General features: G+C 35.0%; 1 protein-coding gene across 1 annotated transcript in view; it reads left to right on the top strand.

The window, feature by feature from the left end:
* The window catches only part of ZCWPW2 (zinc finger CW-type and PWWP domain containing 2), a 221,726-nt gene that overhangs the window by 152,689 nt on the left and 48,653 nt on the right, over positions 1 to 20,384 (top strand). Inside the window, 1 exon segment of the mRNA XM_044678879.1 lies at positions 9,491 to 9,549. Within this exon segment, the coding sequence (XP_044534814.1) occupies positions 9,491 to 9,549 (59 nt within the window).

Below are 20,384 nucleotides of genomic sequence, written 5' to 3'. Positions count from 1 at the left end.
TGACATCAGCAAGACAGTGTATGATAAACCCAAAGAGCCCAAATTTTGGGACATGAATCCACTATTTGACAAAAACTGCTGGGAAATTTGGAAAACAATATGGGAGAGATTAGGTTTAGATCAACATCTCACACCCTACACCAAGATAAATTCAGAATGGGTGAATGACTTGAATATAAAGAGGGAAACTATAAATAAGTTAAGTGAACACAAAATAGTATAGCTGTCAGATCTCTGGGAAAGTAAAGATTTTAAAACCAAGCAAGAGTTAGAGAAAATTACAAAATGTAAATTAAATGGTTTTGATTATATTAAGCTAAAAAGCTTTTGTACAAACAAAAACAATGTAGTCAAAATCAGAAGGGAAACAACAAATTGGGAAAAAATCTTTATAACAAAAAACTCTGACAGGGGCTAATTACTCAAATATACAAGGAGTTAAATCAGTTGTATAAAAAAATCAAGCCATTTCCCCAATTGAAAAATGGGCAAGAGACATGAATAGGCAATTTTCAGTTAAAGAAATCAAAAGTATCAATCAGCACATGAGAAAGTGTTCTAAATCTCTAATAATTAGAGAAATGCAAATCAAAACAACTCTGAGGTATCACCTCACACCTAGCAGATTGGCCAAAATGAAAGAAGGGGAGAGTAATGAATGCTGGAGGGGATGTGACAAAATTGGGACATTAATGCATTGCTGGTGGAGTTGTCAACTGATACAACCATTCTGGCTGGCAATATGGAAGTATGCTCAAAGGGCTATAAAAGAATGCCTGCCCTTTGATCCAACCATACCATTATTGGGTTTGTACCCCAAAGAGATGATAGATAAACAGCCTTGTACGAAAATATTTATAGCTGCGCTTTTTGTGGTGGCAAAGAACTTGAAAAGGAGGGTATGTCCTTCAATTGGGGAATAGGTGAACAAATTGTGGTATATGCTGGTGATGGAATACTATTGTGCTAAAACGAGTAATAAACTAGAGGAGTTCCAGGTGAACTGGAAAGACCTCCAGTAACTGATGCAGAGTGAGAGGAGCAGAGCCAGAAGAACACTATACACAGATACTGGTATACTGTGGTAAAATCGAATGTAATGGACTTCTATGCCAGCAGCAATGCAATGACACAGGACATCTCTGAGGGATTTATGGTAATGAACGCTACCCACATTCAGAGGAAGGACTGCAGGAGAGGAAACATAGAAGATAAACAATTGCTTGAACACATGGGTTGAGGCGGACATGATTGGGGATGTAGACTCGAAAAGACCACACCAATGCAACTAGCAACAATTTGGAAATAGGCCCTGAACAAGGACACATGTTACAACCAGTGGAAATGTGCATTGACCATGGGTGGGGGGAGAGCGGGGGGTGAAGGGGAAAGTAGGGGCATGAAGCATGTAAACATTTTAAAATGAATATTAATGTTTTTTTTAAAAAGTGTTTCGGTAGTTTGATAGGTATAGCACTGAATAAGTAAATTAATTTAGGTAAGATTATCATTTTTATTATATAGCTCATCCTACCCATGAGCAATTGATGTTTTTCAATTATTTAGATCTAGTTTTATTTGTTAGAAGAGTGTTTTGTAGTTATGTTCATATAATTCCTGAATTTGTCTTGGCAAATACATTCCCAGTTATTTTGTCTTATCTAGAGTAATAGTAAATGGAGTTTCTATTTCTAAGTTTTGCTGCTGAGTTTTGTTAGAAACATATAGGAATGCTGATGATTTATGTCGGTTTATTTTGTACCCTGTAACTTTGCTAAAGTTATTGATTGTTTCTACTAGTTTTTTAGCTGATTTTCTTGGATTCTCTAGGAATACCATTATGTCATCTGTAAAGAGTGATAGTTTAGTTTCCTCATTGTCTACTTTGATCTCTTTGATTTCTTTTTCTTCTATACTGTTAGCATTTCTATTATGATATTAAATATTAGTGGTGAAAATGGGTATCCCTGCTTCTCTCCTGAACTTATTGGGATGGTATCTAACTTTTCTCCATTGCAGATGATAGTTGCTAATGGTTTTAAATAAATACTTTTTGTTACTTTTAGGAAAGGTCCTTCTATTCCTATACTTTCTACTCTTTTCAAGAGGAATGGTTGTTGTATTTTATCAAAGGCTTTTTCTGCATCTATTGAGATAATCATGTGATTTCTATTAGTTTGGTTGATGATATGGTTAATTATGTAGATGATTTTCCTAATATTAAACCATCCTTGCGTTCCTGGTATAAATCCCACTTGGTCATAGTGAATAATCATTGTGTTAACTTGTTGTAGCCTTTTAACTAGTATTTCATTTAATATTTTTGCTTCTATGTTCATTAAGGATATTTGTCTATAGTTTTCCTTCTGTTTTTGGTCTTCCTGGTTTGGGAATAAGTACATATTTGTATTATAAAAAGAATTTGATAAGACTCCTTCTTTGCCAATTTTGTCAAATAGTTTGTAGAGTATTTGGATTAATTGATCTTTAAATGTTTGATAGAATTAATGTATGAATCCATCTGGTCATGGTGATTTTTTCTTTGGGAGTTCTTTGACGGCTTGTTCAATTTCTCTGATATAAGATTATTAAAGTATTTTATTTCCTCTTCTATTAATCTCAGAAATTTATATTTTTGTAAATATTCATCCATTTCACCTAGATTGCCATATTTATTGCCATATAATTGAGCAAAATAGTTCTTAATAATTACCTTAGTTTCCTCCTCATTGGAGGTGAGATCACCCTTTTCTTTCAGGATACTGTTAATTTGGTTTTCTTTCTTTTTCTTAATTAGACTAACCAATACTTTATCATTTTATTTGTTTTTTTTTTCCAAAATATCAGCTCCTAGTCTTATTCAATAATTCTTTTCCTTTCAGTTTTATTAATTTCTCCTTTGATTTTTAGGATTCCCAATTTGGTCTTCATCTGTGGGTTTTTAATTTCTTCTTTTTATAGTTTTTTTTAGTTGCAAGCCCAATTCATTAATCTCCTCTTTCTCATTTTTATTTACATGGGCACTAAGGGATATAAATTTTCCCCTGAGTACATCTTTTGCAGTATCCCCCAAATATTGATATGTTGTTTCCTCATTGCCATTCTCTTCAATGAAATCATTAATTGTTTTTATGCTTTGTTTTTTAACCAACCAGTTTTGGCAAATCAGATTATTTAATTTCTAGTTAATTTTTGATTTTCCTCTCCATGTGCCCTTACTAATTATAATTTTTATTGCATTATGATCTGAAAAATTCCATTTATTGTTTCTGCTTTTTTGCATTTGTTTGCAATGTTTTTATGTCCTAGTACAGTGATGGGCAAATTTTTTAAAGAGGGGGCCAAAAGAAAGGAAATGCTCATCTGTCAGTCTGTTTCTAAGGCAACTCTTTCAAAGTTTCATTTTATTGTATCCTACTCATCATATTCATCAGATTAGGAATAATGTTGTACAACTAGATAGAACATTTCAGGGGGCTGCATCTGGCCCATGGGCTGTAGTTTGCCCATCACTGTCCTAGTACACGGTCAATCTCTGTGAATGTACCATGTGCTACTGAAATGAAGGTGTATTATTTTTTTGTCCCTATTTACTTTTCTCCATATATCTATTAACTCTAATTTTTCTAAGATTTCATTCACACCTTTTACTACTTTCCTATTTATTTTTTAGTTTGATTTATCCAATATGATAGAAGAATGTTGAGGTCTCCCACTAGTATCATTTTACTATCTTTTTCTTCCTTGAGCTCCAATAGTTTCTTCTTTAAAAATCTGGATGCTATAACATTTGGTGCATATATGTTGAGTACTGATATTTCTTCCTTGTCAATACTGCCTCTTATTAGAATGAAATTACCTTCCTTATCTCTTTTAAGCAGATCTATTTTTGTTTTGGCCTTGCCAGATATCATGATTGCAACTCCTGCCTTCTTTTTCTCAGTTGATGCCCAATAAATTTTGCTCCAGCCTCTTACCTTTACCCTGTGTGTGTCTACCTGCCTCATGTATGTTTCTTGTAGACAACATATTTTAGCATTTTAGTTTTTAATCCACTCTACTATCTGCTTCTGTTTTATGGCTTAGTTCATCCCATTCATATTCAGAGTTATGATTACCACCTGTGTATTCCCCATCATTTTAATTTCCTCTTTTAGTCCTGCTGTTTCTTCTTTCATTATTTCCTTCTATATCAGTTTTGCTTTTAATCACTCTCCCTTTTCTTCATCCTTATTTTACTTTCCTTTCCACCCCCTGCCTTCTTAGTGTCCCCTCTTAGTTTTCTTTAAGGTCTATTAATCACTTCCCTCCCCCCAAACTTTTCCTCCCTTTTAATACTCCTAGCCCCACTATCCTACTTCCTTTATTCCCTCTCAACTTCCATGTAGGGTAAGATAGAATTCTATACCCCAATAGATCTGGCTGTTCTTACCTCTCAGCACTGATTCCACTGATAGTAAGGTTTAAGTATTATCTATTACCACTCTCTTCCTCTCCTTATAATAGTATTCTCTTACCACCCGCTTTCCTCTTTATGTGGTAAAATTTATCATATTTTTCTTCTTCCTTCAAGTTTCTCTTAGTACCATGCTCTTCCCCCTCCCCTTTTTACACATCATCTTAAACAACTTAGTACCACAACCTCTGCCTATGAATAATTCTTCTATCTACTATGATAATGAAAAAATTTTTTAAGAGTTACAGATATTTTTCCATATAAAAATATAATCAATTTAAACTTTCTGAAGCCCTTAAATTTTTCCCCTCTTTCTTCTTTACCTTTTTATGGGTTCTCTTGAATTTTGTATTTAGACATCAAATTTTCCATACAGTTCTGCTCTTTTCTTTAGGAATGCTTAGAAATCTTCTGTTTTGTTAAATGCCCATACTTTCCCCTGAAACGTAAAGTCAGTTTTGATGGGTAGGTGATTCTTGGTTATATTCTGAATTCTCTTGCCTTCCTGAATATCATATTCTAAGCCTTGAAGTCCATTAGTCTGGAGGCTGCCAGATCCTGTGTAATCCTGACTGTGGCTCCTTGATATCTTTATTGTTTATTTCTAGCTACTTCCCGTATTTTCTCCTTGACCTGGAAGCTCTTAAATTTGGTTCTTACATTCCTGCAGGTTGTTTTTGAGGATTTAATGTAGGGGTGATCTATGGATTCTTTCAATGTCTATTTTGCCCTTTTGTTCAAGAGTAAAGAGCAGTTTTCTTGTAATATGATGTCAAGGCTTTTACTTTTTTTCCCAGGCTTTCAGGTAGACCAATAATTCTCAAAGTGTCTCTCTTGGATCTGTTTTCTATGTCAATTGTCTTTTCAATGAGATATTTCATGTTTCCCTCTATTTTTTCATTCTTTGACTTTGCTTTATTAATTCTTGCTTTCTTGGGAGATCATTAGCTTCTATTTGCCCAGTTCTAGTCTTTAAAGGCTGATTTTCAATGGAAATAAGTTTTGAACAATGATACATATAAAACCCAGTGGAATTGCTTCTTGACTCCAGGAGTGTGGAGGGAGGATGATAGGGAAAGAATCATGAGTCATGGAAACATGGAAACATGGAAAAATATTCAGAATTAATTAAATAAATAAATTTTAAAAAATTAAAGATTGTTTTTCAGCTATGATTTTTTTATTTTCCTTTCTGGTTTAGTCTATCCTCCTTTTCCTGCCTTCTAGCAGGTCAATGCTGGTCTCCAATGTGCTTATTTGATTTCTGTGGCCTCTTTTTCCATGTTGGCAATTTTGTCTTTTAAGCTGTTATTTTCTTTTTGTATTACTTTCATTTCTTTTTCCCACTTTTCTTCCCATTTTTCTTCTATCTTTCTTAGTTGATTCTTGAACTCCTTTTTGAGCCCCTTGAGAGTCTGAAAGCAATTTCCATTTTTTGGGTAAAGGTTGATTGTGTTTACTTATTTGTCACTCTCTCTTATTGTTTCTGCATTTTGGTCTTTTTCTCCATAGGAGTTATCCAGCATCAAAAGCTTTTTTTGTTGCAACTTATTTCTTTTGTTACTTGTGGATTGTGGTTCCTGAATGCTGATGAACATTGCTTTCTTAGCTTCTGCCTTGCAGGGCTTTACCTTGGTGTAGTATATTCCCTTCCCAGGCAGAAGCCTGAGTTAGGAGGTCAGGCAGCTCTGTGATGTTCTTTGTGTAGCATTCTTTAAAATGTTTTTCACTGAGGCTATTTTTCTAGTCTCTGTACTCTACTACCCAGACTCCCTGCTCTTCAGCCTTAGGTCCCACATCTCAGTGCCAAGGTCTTGTATTGCCCTCAGGAGTAAATCTGTGGTGCTTTCAGCCATCCCCTAAGAATTTAGAGATTGCCCTGGCCCTTGCTCTGACTCTGGCATGGTAGGTGGTGTGGGGGATGGTTGATCAGCTTGCACTTTGATAAGTGAAGTTTTGCTCCCTTATAGTGTGGAAATCTCCAAACACTGTCTACCTTTAAGGCTGCATCCAGTGGGAGAGCCCCTTTACTTGTCTGATTTTGATTCCTGTCCTTTTGAGATGCTTTGTAATGATCAGTTGGAAGAAGATTCAGAAAACTCCTGCTATTCCTCTGCCATCTTAGTTCCTCCTCCAGGAAAGGCTTTATGAAGGAGGCAAGATATTTAACCAAGTCTTGATAGATGAATGATATTTTTATTGGCTGAGGTTTGGGGAGTAGGAAAGACATTTTATAAATGAGATACATCATAAACTCAAGCTATGAAGAATGCAAGTAGAATGTTGTATTCAGGGGAAAATGACCCATTTCCAGGATTAGAAGTGCAGTCCAAGTCATAGTCAATAGTGAAAGAGAAAGGGGAGGAGGATTTTCTAAATACGATAATATATAAGCACATGGATCTCACTAATCAAGTAAGATTTTTTAAAAAAGTTATGTATAAACATGGGAGCAAGTATAAGTAACAGAATGATTAAAAAATTCTGACATAGTTCCAGAAGAACTTTTATGAGTGCTAAAGCTCAAAACACCCTGAGGTTGCTGATGAAAGTTAAGATGAACACAAAGAATTATTCAGAGTAGAAGAAAAAGGAAGGATCTAGCAAAGCTGGAGTTGGATTGTGGCTCTAAGAGGACAGAATGACAATGAGTTACTTTGGAAAGAAAGGGAGCTCTGCTTAACTCTTGTTTGTTTTCAATGGGAAAGAATAAAAGAGAAATGGCTCAGGTAAACAAGGAGATAGCTAGAGGGTCTTTGACTACTCTTGAGGAGTTCAAGACATTTGTCAAATTGCCGAATCATTGTTAATGATATTAGAAAAATCATGGAGAACTGAAAAAGTCCTACTGTGGGACTGGAAAAGGGGCATTTTTTTTAAATAAAAGGAAGACAGTAGAGCTGTCCACCACTGTTTAAAGGGGTCTTCCGTCTTTTTTTTACCTCAGTATACCTATAAACTCTTAAAATTACTGAGTACCTCAAAGAGCTTTTGCTTATTGGGGTTATATACATAGAAATTTATAATGTTAAAAGTTAAAAGTGATAAAAATTTAAAGATTTATTAATTAATTTAAAAAATCATAAAACAATTTTGTATAAATTTAAATAACCTCTTAAATGAAAAATACCATTTTCCAAAAGGAATAGGGAGAGGGATGATATTATTTTATATTTTTGCAAGTATAAATCACAAATTGGTTTCACATCAGTGAGAACATGAAAACATTTTTTCCAAGATGAACCATGAAATTCAAAAAACTTATTCAAAATTTTAACTATTTTAGCACTACTTATGCTTGTTGCCAAACATTTACACAAAGGTAGAAGACTTCCTTCAATGATTAGTTGGTGCTAATAATGCATGAAGACAAGCAAAACAGCAAACTCAATCATGTCTATAGATTCTTCCACTTGTAAGGCCAAAGTAAAATTTTGCAGTGAGATACTAACTTATTCTTGATGTTTGCAATTAGATTTACTTGTAGATTGTGTAACTTTAGGAAACGTACTATATACTTGGGAAAGATTGAGAAGAAAAAGGAAAGTAATATTTTACTATTATAATAAAACTAATTTCATGTTGTAGGCCTACAAAGGTCCCTGTATCACATTTAAGCAATTGTAGCACTAAAGAATCTAATTTCAATTCTTCTCAAAAGTGTCAACATAATATTAGAGGGATCTTTGTGAGGTATTGAGAAAAGGAAAGAGTGATCAAGAATAGTATATGCAAAATGAACAACTTTTCAATAATAATAATAATACTATTTAAGAAATCTGATTCATTAGTTTTGGATTCATCTACATTCAGAGCTAGTGTAGTACAATGGAAAGGGGGCTGACCTAGGACATAAAAAGGTCCAAGTTTGACAGGTCCAGCTACATGACCACTGACAAATTACTTGGCCTCTGCACACCTGGAATAGAGGCATCTCATTAAGATTTACAGCTATGCCAGCTGTAAGTTCAAGAATAAGAAAAGGCGGGGGCAGCTGAAAGTCAGGCCTAGAGACGGGAGGTCCTGGGTTCAAATCCGGCCTCAGACACTTCCCAGCTATGTGATCCTGGGCAAGTCAGTTGACCCCCGTTGCCCACCCTTACCACTCTTCCACCTAGGAGCCAATACACAGAAGTTAAGGGTTTAAAGAAAAAAAAAGAATAAGAAAAGGCAAACCAAACCCAAGTGAGTCATAGTTCCTTTGTACCTTGCCCTGGTGTGACATCCTGGGGTATTGTGTACAGCTGAATGCACCACATTTGAGGATGGATTATTATAATGTTGGAGGGTCTCTAGTGGAGGACAGTCAGAATGATGAAGGGCCTCAGGATTATGTCATAAAAAGGTTTAGAGTTATTTAGCTTGTAGAAAACAAGATGTAGGGGAGATTTTATAGCTGCTAGCAAGTATTTGAAGAAATGTCAGCTAAAGACGAATTGCATTTGCTCTGCTTGGCCCCATGGAACTGAACCAGAAGTTGCAAAAAGTTTAGGGTTTTGTTAGTAAAAACTTCTTTAAAGAGATATCCAGTAATGGAATGGTATGTCTTGGTAGCAAGTTTCCGCCTACTATGAATCTTCAAACAAAAGCTGGGAAATCTCCTTGAAGGGTGTAATGTACAAGGGATTCTTGTGTAGGCAGAAGATGAATTAGGATGATCCATGTAGTCCTTCAGACTCTGGGATTTTGTGAATCTAATTTTTTTTCTTTAGTTCGATGCTCTAGTTAGGGAATAAGGCTTATAATTAGTTTTTTTTTTAATTTTTTTTTAAACCCTTGTACTTCGGTGTATTGTCTCATAGGTGGAAGATTGGTAAGGGTGGGCAATGGGGGTCAAGTGACCTGCCCAGGGTCACACAGCTGGGAAGTGGCTGAGGCCGGGTTTGAACCCAGGACCTCCTGTCTCTAGGCCTGACTCTCACTCCACTGAGCTACCCAGCTGCCCCCTTATTATTAGTTTTTTATTTGAACTAAGCTGGAATAATTAATTACTTCAAAGAACTTAACCTAAAATTTATTGATTTTGTCTTACAGATGAAAAGCTCCAAAAATGATAATAAAAACAAGAAGTATAGTTTTAGAAAAAATAAAAGGTATGTATTAAAAATATAAATATATTATAATTAATTTGAAAACTGCATGTACAGAAACTACTTTTTTATATTTTTCATTCTGTTTGCAATTGTAGTAAAACTTGTTTATATTTTCTAAAGAGTAAATAAATGAAATAATGACAGATAGATTAAAAGTCTTAAAAATGTAATAGGGGCCTGTGCAACTCACTTTTTATATACACACATTATAGCAGGACTTTCAAAAATAAATGTCAAGTGTGGGAAAATGCAAATCAGATGGCTCAGAACAGGTTTAATTCTACAAATAGGGAATGCAGCCTTGAAACAGGCCTTGAAGAATTAATGAGCTCCCTTGTTTCTGCCTAGGCAGCTCTCAAGGTCTCAGGTTTAGAAGAGAGGGTTGAGGGCATAGCTGTTTCTGACTGTTCAGGTGTGGGGTAAAATATACCTGTAACTCTAGTCCCAGATGGGACAGATGTAATTCCATTGCATATCTGCTAGATCCTGATTTATAGCAAGCAGCAATAAGCAGCAAACTCTCTCTTCTCTTGTGTTTTAAATTCCCAGAAGCCCTGAGAATTACTTAGGGAAACCTTTAGTATGTAGAACAGAGCCAGTGGACACTTCTTGAGGAAGCCTCCAGCTTCAGCCTGGCCTGAAGGAAGAACAGTAGGGTTAGAACTAAAATCTGTCGTCACAAAATTTATTATTAGTGTTGTTCCAGAAGGAAAAACATCATTATCTAGTCTGCCAAGACAGAGTTTTACCCTGTAAGTAGAAACAAATAAGAACAGAGCTTTTTCAGAAACAAATAACATTTGTAGGATATTCCTAATGACACAATTCAGAAAAAAGCACCTCTAGGGATAAAATGAACTGTTTTCATAATCTATAATTACAATTAAATATACATGAATCTTAATTTAAGTATGAATAATTATTTGAAAGAAATATGTCAAATTCTTCTTACAGGAAAGGACTCTTCAAATACTCTTTTGAAATAGTCTGTTCAGATGATGCCTTATTAAAGGAAAACATGGGTATGTGAAAACTTACAATAGTCTTAGTTCTGTTACTTAAATTTTATTTTGTAAAATTGGAATCCATTTCTTTGCAGGAAAAAAGAACAACCTTCCAACAAATGGATTATATAACATACCCATTTGCTTACCAATCTTACCCCCTATCCATAATGGTAGTTACCAGGTCTTTAGGCCCAGTTGTTAACAGAAGGTTGGCTATTTTGAGCATTGACTTCAGAAAAGGTACTGAGTTAGAATTCCATTTTTGCCTTGGAATTATGTATTAATGCTTCTCTATTGTCTTCAGATTTCTTTCTTAGTATTTTCCTACATTGATAAATATCAGAATGGGTAGTTTGGATTTCTTTGTTTTGTTACTTTAGAATAAAGAACTAGTCTATAAGAGCTTGACAACAGCATTCCTGGTTGGAAATACCCATCAGAATTGGAGAACTGTGCGAGTACAGGGTGTAGAACTGGAAAGACTTTTAGAAGTCATCAAGTCCAAACCTTTGAATTTAGAGATGAAGAAATTGAGGCTCAGAAAGGTACTTGCTGAGGTTGAACAGGGTGTAGGTGTCAATATGAGAATCAAACTTAGAATCCTTCCTGGAGCTAATGTTCAAGGTAATTAACCTTGTCTTAATTCAGCACTTCATTCTAAACTCATGCCAAAAGGAGAAGGCTCTGACAAAGATTGCAAAGTGTTCTCCATCTATTGCCTCATTTGGTCATCATCCTAAAGCTATGAGGAAGTGCTCACTATGAGTCTTAGTCACAATGGATAAATAAAGAGAAGTGACTGATTAGTCAGCCAGGAAGCAGAAAGGAAAAGAATAACATAACACAGTTGACTGGGTTAACTGGTAAAAGCTGGAATGAGTGGTATGACACCAAGACCCCTGGTGTAATAATTAAGAGAGCCAGTAACCAATATTTGACAGAAGGGGAGAGAGAGAGAGTCTATGAGGTGAGACTTTCTTCTACCTCTCCCCTCCCATCGAATATACTCTGGGAGGCTTTGAGGGGGTGTCACCCTGAAACTGGGTGACCTGGATGGTTGTGCCACCCCTCAGGAGTTGGGAGCGAGGCTTCCCTATAAGATGAGGTATGTGGTACCTCGATCCAATTCTGAATGGGGGCAGGTGGGTGGTCTGGCTCCAAGATGGAGGCAGCCAGTCTAAGCTGTGGTTCCCCTTTCCCTTGTTGTCTCTCAGGCACTCTGGAACACTATCTGACTGATGAATGGCTTTTATGATTCATAGTTCAGGGATTGGGGAAAGGGGTGAAGGGCAGGGGGATTAGGGGGTGCTCTCTTCACTATTTCTATGGAGTCCCTCACTTAAGAAGGAACCTTTGGGATTCCCACTCCCAAACTTCTTCTCCTGCTCCTTCTCCTTCTGTTTCTATTTCTATCCTTTTCTATAATTGTAAGTTTTTTTGTTTTTTTTTTTAATTTTTTTAATTTAACTGTTGGAAGTTTGGATGTGAAATCCTTAGTCTTTTTTTTTTATTTTATTTTTAAACCCTTGTACTTCGGTGTATTGTCTAATAGGTGGAAGATTGGTAAGGGTGGGCAATGGGGGTCAAGTGACTTGCCCAGGGTCACACAGCTGGGAAGTGGCTGAGGCTGGGTTTGAACCTAGGACCTCCTGTCTCTAGGCCTGACTCTCACTCCACTTAGCTACCCAGCTGCCCCCTATAATTGTAAGTTTTGACTGAAAGGGGGTATCTCAGCAAGGCTGGGTAATGGGTGAAGGAGACTAAGAGATCACTCCCAAGATGGAGTCCAAACACTCAACAGCTTGATGATGGAAGTCTTGCTGGGTGAGATTCAATGAAATCTTTGACCAGGGAATCAGAGTTCAAAGTCCAAAGAAAGATCCTCAGGAAGCCCTCAGGTCTGGATCCAAGCTGGGATATCCTCAGCCAGAACTCTTTTCCTCTTCCTCCTCCTTTCTCTGGAGCTTTCCCAGAATTCCCTCTGGTCTCAACTTTCACCAACTGTCACCAACTCTCAGCCATTCCTTCTCTGGCTCCTTTTGTCCCACCCCCCTTGCATAAATCTCATCCTTACATTAGGTTAAGAGCAAAGTGTAATTTGAACCCTTCAAACACCACTCAACTCCCTCATATTTGGCAGTCGAAGAAGACAAGCAAGTGTAACTTTTGACAGGACTTCTGCAGACTTAAGATGTGTAGTATGTCTTTAAGAACTATACAAGCCTTAAAATTTGTTAGTTTTTTAACAGAGTTCAATTTATGGGCTTGTCCTTGATTCACTTTCAAGCATCTCCCATCTATCAAGTGTTTATTATCTGCAAGTAGTTGCTAAGTGATAGGGCAGAACTGAAATAGCCCCTGTCCTCAAGGAGTTTCCATTATACCATTAAAATATAAGCTTCTTGAGGGCACAAACTGTTGTTCTTTTTCTTTGTGTTTGTGTGCCCAATGAGTAGTAGAGTCATGGCACATAGAAAGTGCATAATAAATGTTTGTATAAAATGACTTTTTTAAAGAATTCTTTATGCTGTCTTTGTATTAATAAAATCAATATCCTCTTTGTATTGTGAGGATATTGTGTCTTTAATCTCTTAAAGGAAATTAATTTGTAGAAATCAATAGATATACATTGAAAAAGTTCAGAAGACTGATTTATGAGAGAAATAGTGAGTTATTTCTTCCCCAAAATGAAGAAAAATGCTGCTAGGACCAACAAAGTATCCTGATTTATTTTACTTAGGTTGATTTCAAAAGGCCAGATATGGATTTTCACTATGAGATCCTTTTTACCTTCGCAGAGTAATAGAGCTACTATAATGCTACCATTTTACACTTCACAATAAATTGAAACAAGTCAGTGAAACTACAGGATAATCAGTATTGATGGAAGATGATTGGGCACACAATCAACAAAAGCATTCATTCTTTTTCCATACCCAGAGGCTATCATTGACCAATTTTGCTAGCCCAGGCTGCAGATCATTGGCAATAATAATATATATTCTTTGGGGATTATTTTGAGCTCTATCAACTGAGGGAGTACTACAGGAAGTCAGAGAATAAATGGTCTCATTGCCATGGAAGCAGTATCTTATCTTTTATAGATTAGGTATTACCAATATTCATTTATTAGTTAATTCATAACCTGGTATTTTTCTTCAGCCAAAAGAAATCTGTGTTTCTACTGTTTATATCTAAAAGAATTGGCCCAAAATGAGACTTATATCAGTGCAGTTGCATTCACTATCATCACTATGTTGACTATTGTTTTTCTAATCTTGGAAATGTAAAAATGCTTGAATCATTATCTTTTTTGCTTTTCTAAGCACTTAAAGGTCTTATCGTTTATTGGTTTGAGTACTAACCCAACATAGCTTGCAAACAGTATGATTTAATATATGATCCACAAGAGTTACTAATTTGGACATACCTGGTGGCCAACCTAATGATGAGTTTCTCCAAATATAGCTGGCCTGGTCTTTAGACAGCAGAAATACAGTTCATATACTATAACATACAATCCTTTTAGTTGTTGTATTCTACTTGAAGCCTTCTCTCTTTGTGAAATCTTCCAGAGCTTGTCATCTACTACCATAGACTTTGAGAACAAACCAAATCAATCAATAAACATTAAGTGCGTGCTATGTGCCAGGCATTGTGCTAAGCACCAGGATACAATAAAGGAGCAAAAGATGGTCCCTGCTATTAAGGAGCCTACAATCTTATGAGGGGGAGACAACATGCAAACAAAACGCAAAACAAATTATATATAGAATAGGAAAATAATTAATATAGAATAGGAAATAATTAATAGTGGGAAGCATCAGGATTTAGAAAGGTTGGAAAAGACTTCCAGTAACTTAAAGAAAGCTAAGGAAATCAGTAGGTGAAATTGAAGAGGGAGACTATTCCAGACATGGGGACAGACAGAGAAAATACCTGGAGCTAAAGGATAGAATATCTCATTTGTGGAACAGCCAGGAAGCCAGTGTCACTGGATTTAAGAATATTTTGCAGGAAGTAAGGTATAAGAACACTGGAGAGGTAGGAGAGGTTCAGGTTATGAGGGACTTCAGATTCCAAACAGTGTTTTGCATGTCATCCTAGAGGCAGCATGGAATCACTGGAATTTACTGTGTAGGGAGTGGCATGATTGGACCTGAGCTTTAGGAAAATCACTTTAGTGACTAGAGGATGGTTCGGAAGCAAAGATCCCTTCCATACTACAATGAAGTACTATCAGCTGAATACCCTAGTGGTCTTGTCAGCAGTAGCTCCCAATCTACCTTATGAATACTGCATTAAGTGGTCTTAGCACCAACTCTTTAGACCACAAAGTATGTGAGCAAGTAGATTTTATATGTAAATGAGTGTTCATACTTTCTTTTGGGGGCTAAAGAAAAGGTCTAAAATCTTATTGTAAATTGCAGAAATTGTAATCTTGATCAGACATTATTTCCTTCTTACCCTGGAAGGGAAGGAAACTATCACTAATTCTAAAGGCATGAGCAGAGCTCTTCCCATTGGGACTTTTTCAATTGGATCACAGGCAGAGAAGTCTTTTGCTTTCAGTGTTAGTAAGAGCTGTTGAGAATTGGAGCTGGAATGGTGGGACAAACATGTTATACAGATGAGTAGAATACACACACATATTCTGAAAGGATTAATACTAAGGTGTTAAGGTAGCACCTTGAAGATCATAGGCTGAATCTCTCTATCCAAACCCTTGATGAGTCGTGTGATTGATCTGTTTCTCTCCAAGAGTATGAAAAAAAAATGCTTCAACTCTTTGCCCCTTCCCTTGCTTCTACTTTTTCCTTATCAAAGACAAATACTCCAAACTTTTTCCAGTAAGTTTTTTTTTCTCTTGCCTTAATTTGTGTCTTTGAAAGTATCTTACTGTTGAAAAAAAATAGGTGAACTTATATGACACACGTATCTATGTTAATTAAATGCAAGGAAGATGCCAGTGACTAGGAAAACACGGTATTAAGAGAGGGCAGTGATTTGAAACTAGTTCCAAAATAGCAAGGATGTTTGGAGGTAACATACAAAGTAGAGAGAACCCTACTTTTTTTATTAACAATATTTTACAAACTTCTCAAAAAGTAGAATTAAAAATTGCATCCTGGGTTTTCTATCCTCCAGGCTAAAATTCATGAGCTAAAATTGGACAGGATATGGCAATGAAGCAGATCATTATATGTATCCACTCTCCTCTTCCCACATTGTTTTTCCTTCTAGCATTTCTAATGGACTGAGAGAATGGTAACTGGGAGGATAAAGGCATGGTTTGGAAGATGTGACCAAATTCTACATTTCAATAGTGAAGGCTTCTCTTTCACCTATTTTGATTTTGCAATCAGTTTTGCCAGGCAGTGCCTCCCACTGGCTACTGAAATCAGAAATTGCCTTGAAAAATGACCAAATGACTAACATGATCATATTGTTAACAATTATGTGATTTAATGTTAACTTCATATATGGAATTTTGAGTTTTAAAAATTATTATTACAATTAAAGTATTCTAGCATATAATACTTCCTTTGATTCTAATCTCAATTCTTATCTGTAATAAAAGCACACCAATATTTCTGGAAATAACTACTTGTTTCTAGTTTGATTTCTTTTAATGGGAAATGTTTTTTTTAAATTATTTCACTATATATATGATTTGGGGTTTTGGTTTTAAATGATTACTCTATTACAAAAATGAATAATATGAAAATTGGTTTTGAATGATAATACATGTATAATCCTGTGGAATTGCTTATCAACTCTGGGAGGGAGGAATGAAGAGGGGAGGGAGACAATGTGAATCATGTAAACATGGGAAAAATTAAAAAGAAATAAAGTAAAAGGATAATAAAAATACATATTTTACAAAAACTCTTATCAAACTGACACATTCAAAATTTAAAGTTTTCTGCATGGAATCTATTGTTAACTATCAATAGAACTTAGTCAAATTCAGATTCTGAGCTATTTTTCACTCATTGTAATGCCCTATAAATATATATATATATTCACACAAGAAATGTGATATTTAAAAATGTAAGAATTTGGTGAAAATGGAGTAAACTTCTTTGAAAAATTTTCCTTTATAAACATAATCAAAATCTAGATGCCATATTTTAGAAAAAGAGTTGTTTTTTAGAGTAGGCAACCAAGGAAAAGTTTTGTATTAAAATTTTTTTTTCTTTTTTTCTATTTTCAAATTACTGTATATATATGTATATATATACTATATACTTACATATACATATAAAATATCCTCAAATAACTAAACATAATTAAAACTTCTGAGAAAAGAAAAAGAAAATCACAGAGAAAAATGTAGAAAAGCTAGACCAGATACATTATAATTAGCACCACACAAATAGCTATTGTCTACAATTCAAACTGTACCTTTGTGCATTGCCACAAGACATCCAAATGCCTGGAAAACATTTCTATAACATTATTTTATTTTTTAAAAACTTAATTTCTTTTGTTTTTCCAATTTTTATTATTTTCTTTTTCCCACTTCATCCACCCCAAAGAAAACAAAACCTTATAACAAATATACATAATGAAAACAAATGGCCACATTGGCCTCCAAAAATATATGTTCCATTCTGCATCTTGGATTCTTTACTGTTTTGTCAGGAGATGGTAGTATACTTCATCATCAGTCTTCTGGATCATATTTACTCACTTCATTCAGAAAAGTTCATAAGTTTTTCAAAGTAGTTCATCTTTACAAAATTATTGTAAAAATTATTTTCCTAATTTTCACTTCACTTTATATCAATTCATATCTTCCAAGTTCTACCTGAAACCAAATATTTGGTCATTTCTTATAGAGTAATTATATTCTATTAACTTATATAGTGATTTATTTAACCATTTCCCAATTCATCACAATCTCCATTGTCTTCTAATATTTTGCTGCTCCATGGAACTGCTATAAATATTTTTGTATACGTAGCCTTTTTGTCTTTGATCTTTTTGGTGTAAAAGTCTAGTAACGGTATTACTGAGTCAAATGGCATGCACCATTAAATGACTTGTGGGGCACAGATGCAAACTGCTTTCCAGAATGGCTGGATCAATTCACAACTCCATCAAAAGTGATCGATTTCACTTAGCCCTTACAACAATTCTTATGCATTTTTACTGGCTATTTACTCCTCTGAATTCTCTCTCTTTTCATCTCTGGAGAAGGCTATTCTCAGGCTTCATTGCTTTTCTTCAAGTATTATAAATTCTCCCCTTTTAAAAGAAGACTTTCCTGTCTTAATGATGATACTTTTCATCCGTTAATGTCCTCAATTTTATTATTGTTTATCTGTTGTTTTTCATGTTAGCTCATGAATTCCTTTGAAAAAAGAGAGCACTTTTTGTCTTTGTATGTACAGTGATTAACATGTAGTAGGTACTTAAATGCCTATTGACTTGTTAACTTGTCATTTTTAATCATCTGCTGGATGCCCAATAGAATCTCAGAGTTGTTTAATTTGCATTTTGATCATGAAAGCATTTATTAAGCACTTATGAGTCAGGTTTTACAATTTTTCTAATTATCACTTTTTTGAGAATTTAAAAAAGATATAGATATCAAAATTTTGGATTTCTTCCTTTAAAAGCTCTCTTTTCATGCACTCTGACCATTTATCAATTGTAAAATGACTCTTGTTATTATCTTTACAGCTTGGTCATACCTAGTGGGACTTTTGTTCTAGTGCCATAACCTCTCCATGACACAGGATTACCTGGATAGTTAGTGGAATGAATTCACACATGAAAAGGAAATGGATTGGAGAAAGGATAAAAAAACCAAACCCTAACAATGTGTTGCTTACAAGAAACACAATAAAAATGTACAAACATAGAATGAGGGCTGGAGCAGAATATACTATGCCCCAGCTGATCTAGAGAAGCAGGGGTAGTAATGATATCTGACAAAATTGGGGCTAAAATGCATATAATCGGAAGGGACGAACAGGATAAATATATTATTTTGGGGAGGATTATTATGGATAATGAAGCATTATCAATATTGCACCAAGTGTTATAACAACCAGATTTTTTAAAGAGAAAAATAAATGAGATGCAGATGGAAATAGAAAACAAAATAGCAATACCAGTAGACTTTAATTTTCTCCCCTGCGAACTAGATAAATTTAAACAAAAAATAAATAAAGAAGTTAAGGAGAAAGAAGAGAATCTTAGATAAGATAAGTAAGATAGATATCTGGAAAGCCTCACATACACCTGCATGAGCTTAGAACTAAGCCTGAGCATACATCTAATCCAGACATAGTTTCTGGTGGGACAACAATGGCTTAGAGAGCGTAAATATTTGGCAAAAGTCTTACCCTAACACTTACTGACTTTGGAGCTTTCTAATTTTTTTTGACATTTTTTAAAATTTTTTATTCTATTTTATTTTTTGCTCAGCAATTTTTTGTTTTTTGTTTTATTTTTTTAGAATATTTTCCCATAGTTCCATGATTCATGTTCTTTCTCTCCCTCCACCCCTAACCCCACCCCCCATAGCTGATGCGCAATTCTATTTCCATATTATTGATAGTTGTACTGGGGTAGTCATTTAGAGTCTACATCCCCAATCATATTCCCATCAATCAATGTGTTCAAGAAGTTGTTTTTCTTCTGTGTTTCTACTCCCACAGTTCTTTCTCTGAATGTGGATAGCATTCTTTCTCATAAGTCCCTCAGAATTGTTCTGGATTGTTGAATTGCTGCTAGTAGAGAAGACCATTATATTTGATTATACCACAATGTATCCATCTCTGTGTATGTTCTCTTGGTTCTGCTCCTTTCATTCTGCATCAATTCCTGGAGGTCATTCCAGTTCACATGGAATTCCTCCACTTCATTATTCCTTTGAGCACAATAGTATTTCATCACCAACAATACAACAATTTGTTTAGCCATTCCTCAATTGAAGGACATTCCCTCATTTTCCAACTTTTTGCCACCACAAAGAGCGTGGCTATAAATATACGTACAAGACTTTTCCCCTATGATCTCTTTAGGTTATAAATCCAGTGGCATGGCTGGATCAAAGGGCAGATAGTCTTTTATAGACCTTTGGGCATAGTTCTAAATTGTCATCCAGAAATGTTGGATAAATTCACAACTCCACCAGCAATGCATTAATGTCCCAATTTTGCCACACCCCATCTAATATTTATTACTTTCCTTTGCTGTCATGTTAGCTAATCTGCTAGGTGTGAGGTGGTACCTCAGATTTGTTTTGATTTGCATTTCTCTAATTATTAGAGATTTAGAATGCTTTTTGATACGTTTATTGATAGTTTTGATTTCTTTAATTGAAAGTTGCATATTCATGTCCCTTGCCCAATTATCAATTGGGGAATGGCTTGATTTTTTTTTGTACAATTGATTAAGCTCCTTATATATTTGAGTAATTGGGACTTTTTCAGAGTTTTTTTGTTACAAAAAATTTTTCCCCAATTTGTTGCTTCCTGTCTAATTTTGGTTGCATTCATTTTCTTTGTACAAAACCTTTTTAACTTAATGTAATCAAAATTATTTATTTTACATTTTATATTTTTTTCTAATTCTTGCTTGGTTTTAAAATCTTTCCTTTCCCAGAGATCTGACAAGTATGCTATTCTGTTTTGACTTAATTTTCTTATAGTTTCCTTTATATTCAAGTTATTCACCCATTCTGAATTTATCTTGGTATGGGTGTGAGGTGTTGTTCTAGACCCAATCTCTCCCATATGTTTTCCAAATTTTCGCAGTAGCTTTTGTCAAATAGTGGATTTTTGTCCCCAAAATTGGGCTCTTTGGATT

Source organism: Gracilinanus agilis, chromosome 5, assembly GCF_016433145.1.
Source record: "Gracilinanus agilis isolate LMUSP501 chromosome 5, AgileGrace, whole genome shotgun sequence".
Taxonomy (NCBI): Eukaryota; Metazoa; Chordata; class Mammalia; order Didelphimorphia; family Didelphidae; genus Gracilinanus; species Gracilinanus agilis.
This window is presented reverse-complemented; position numbering and strand designations above follow the sequence as displayed.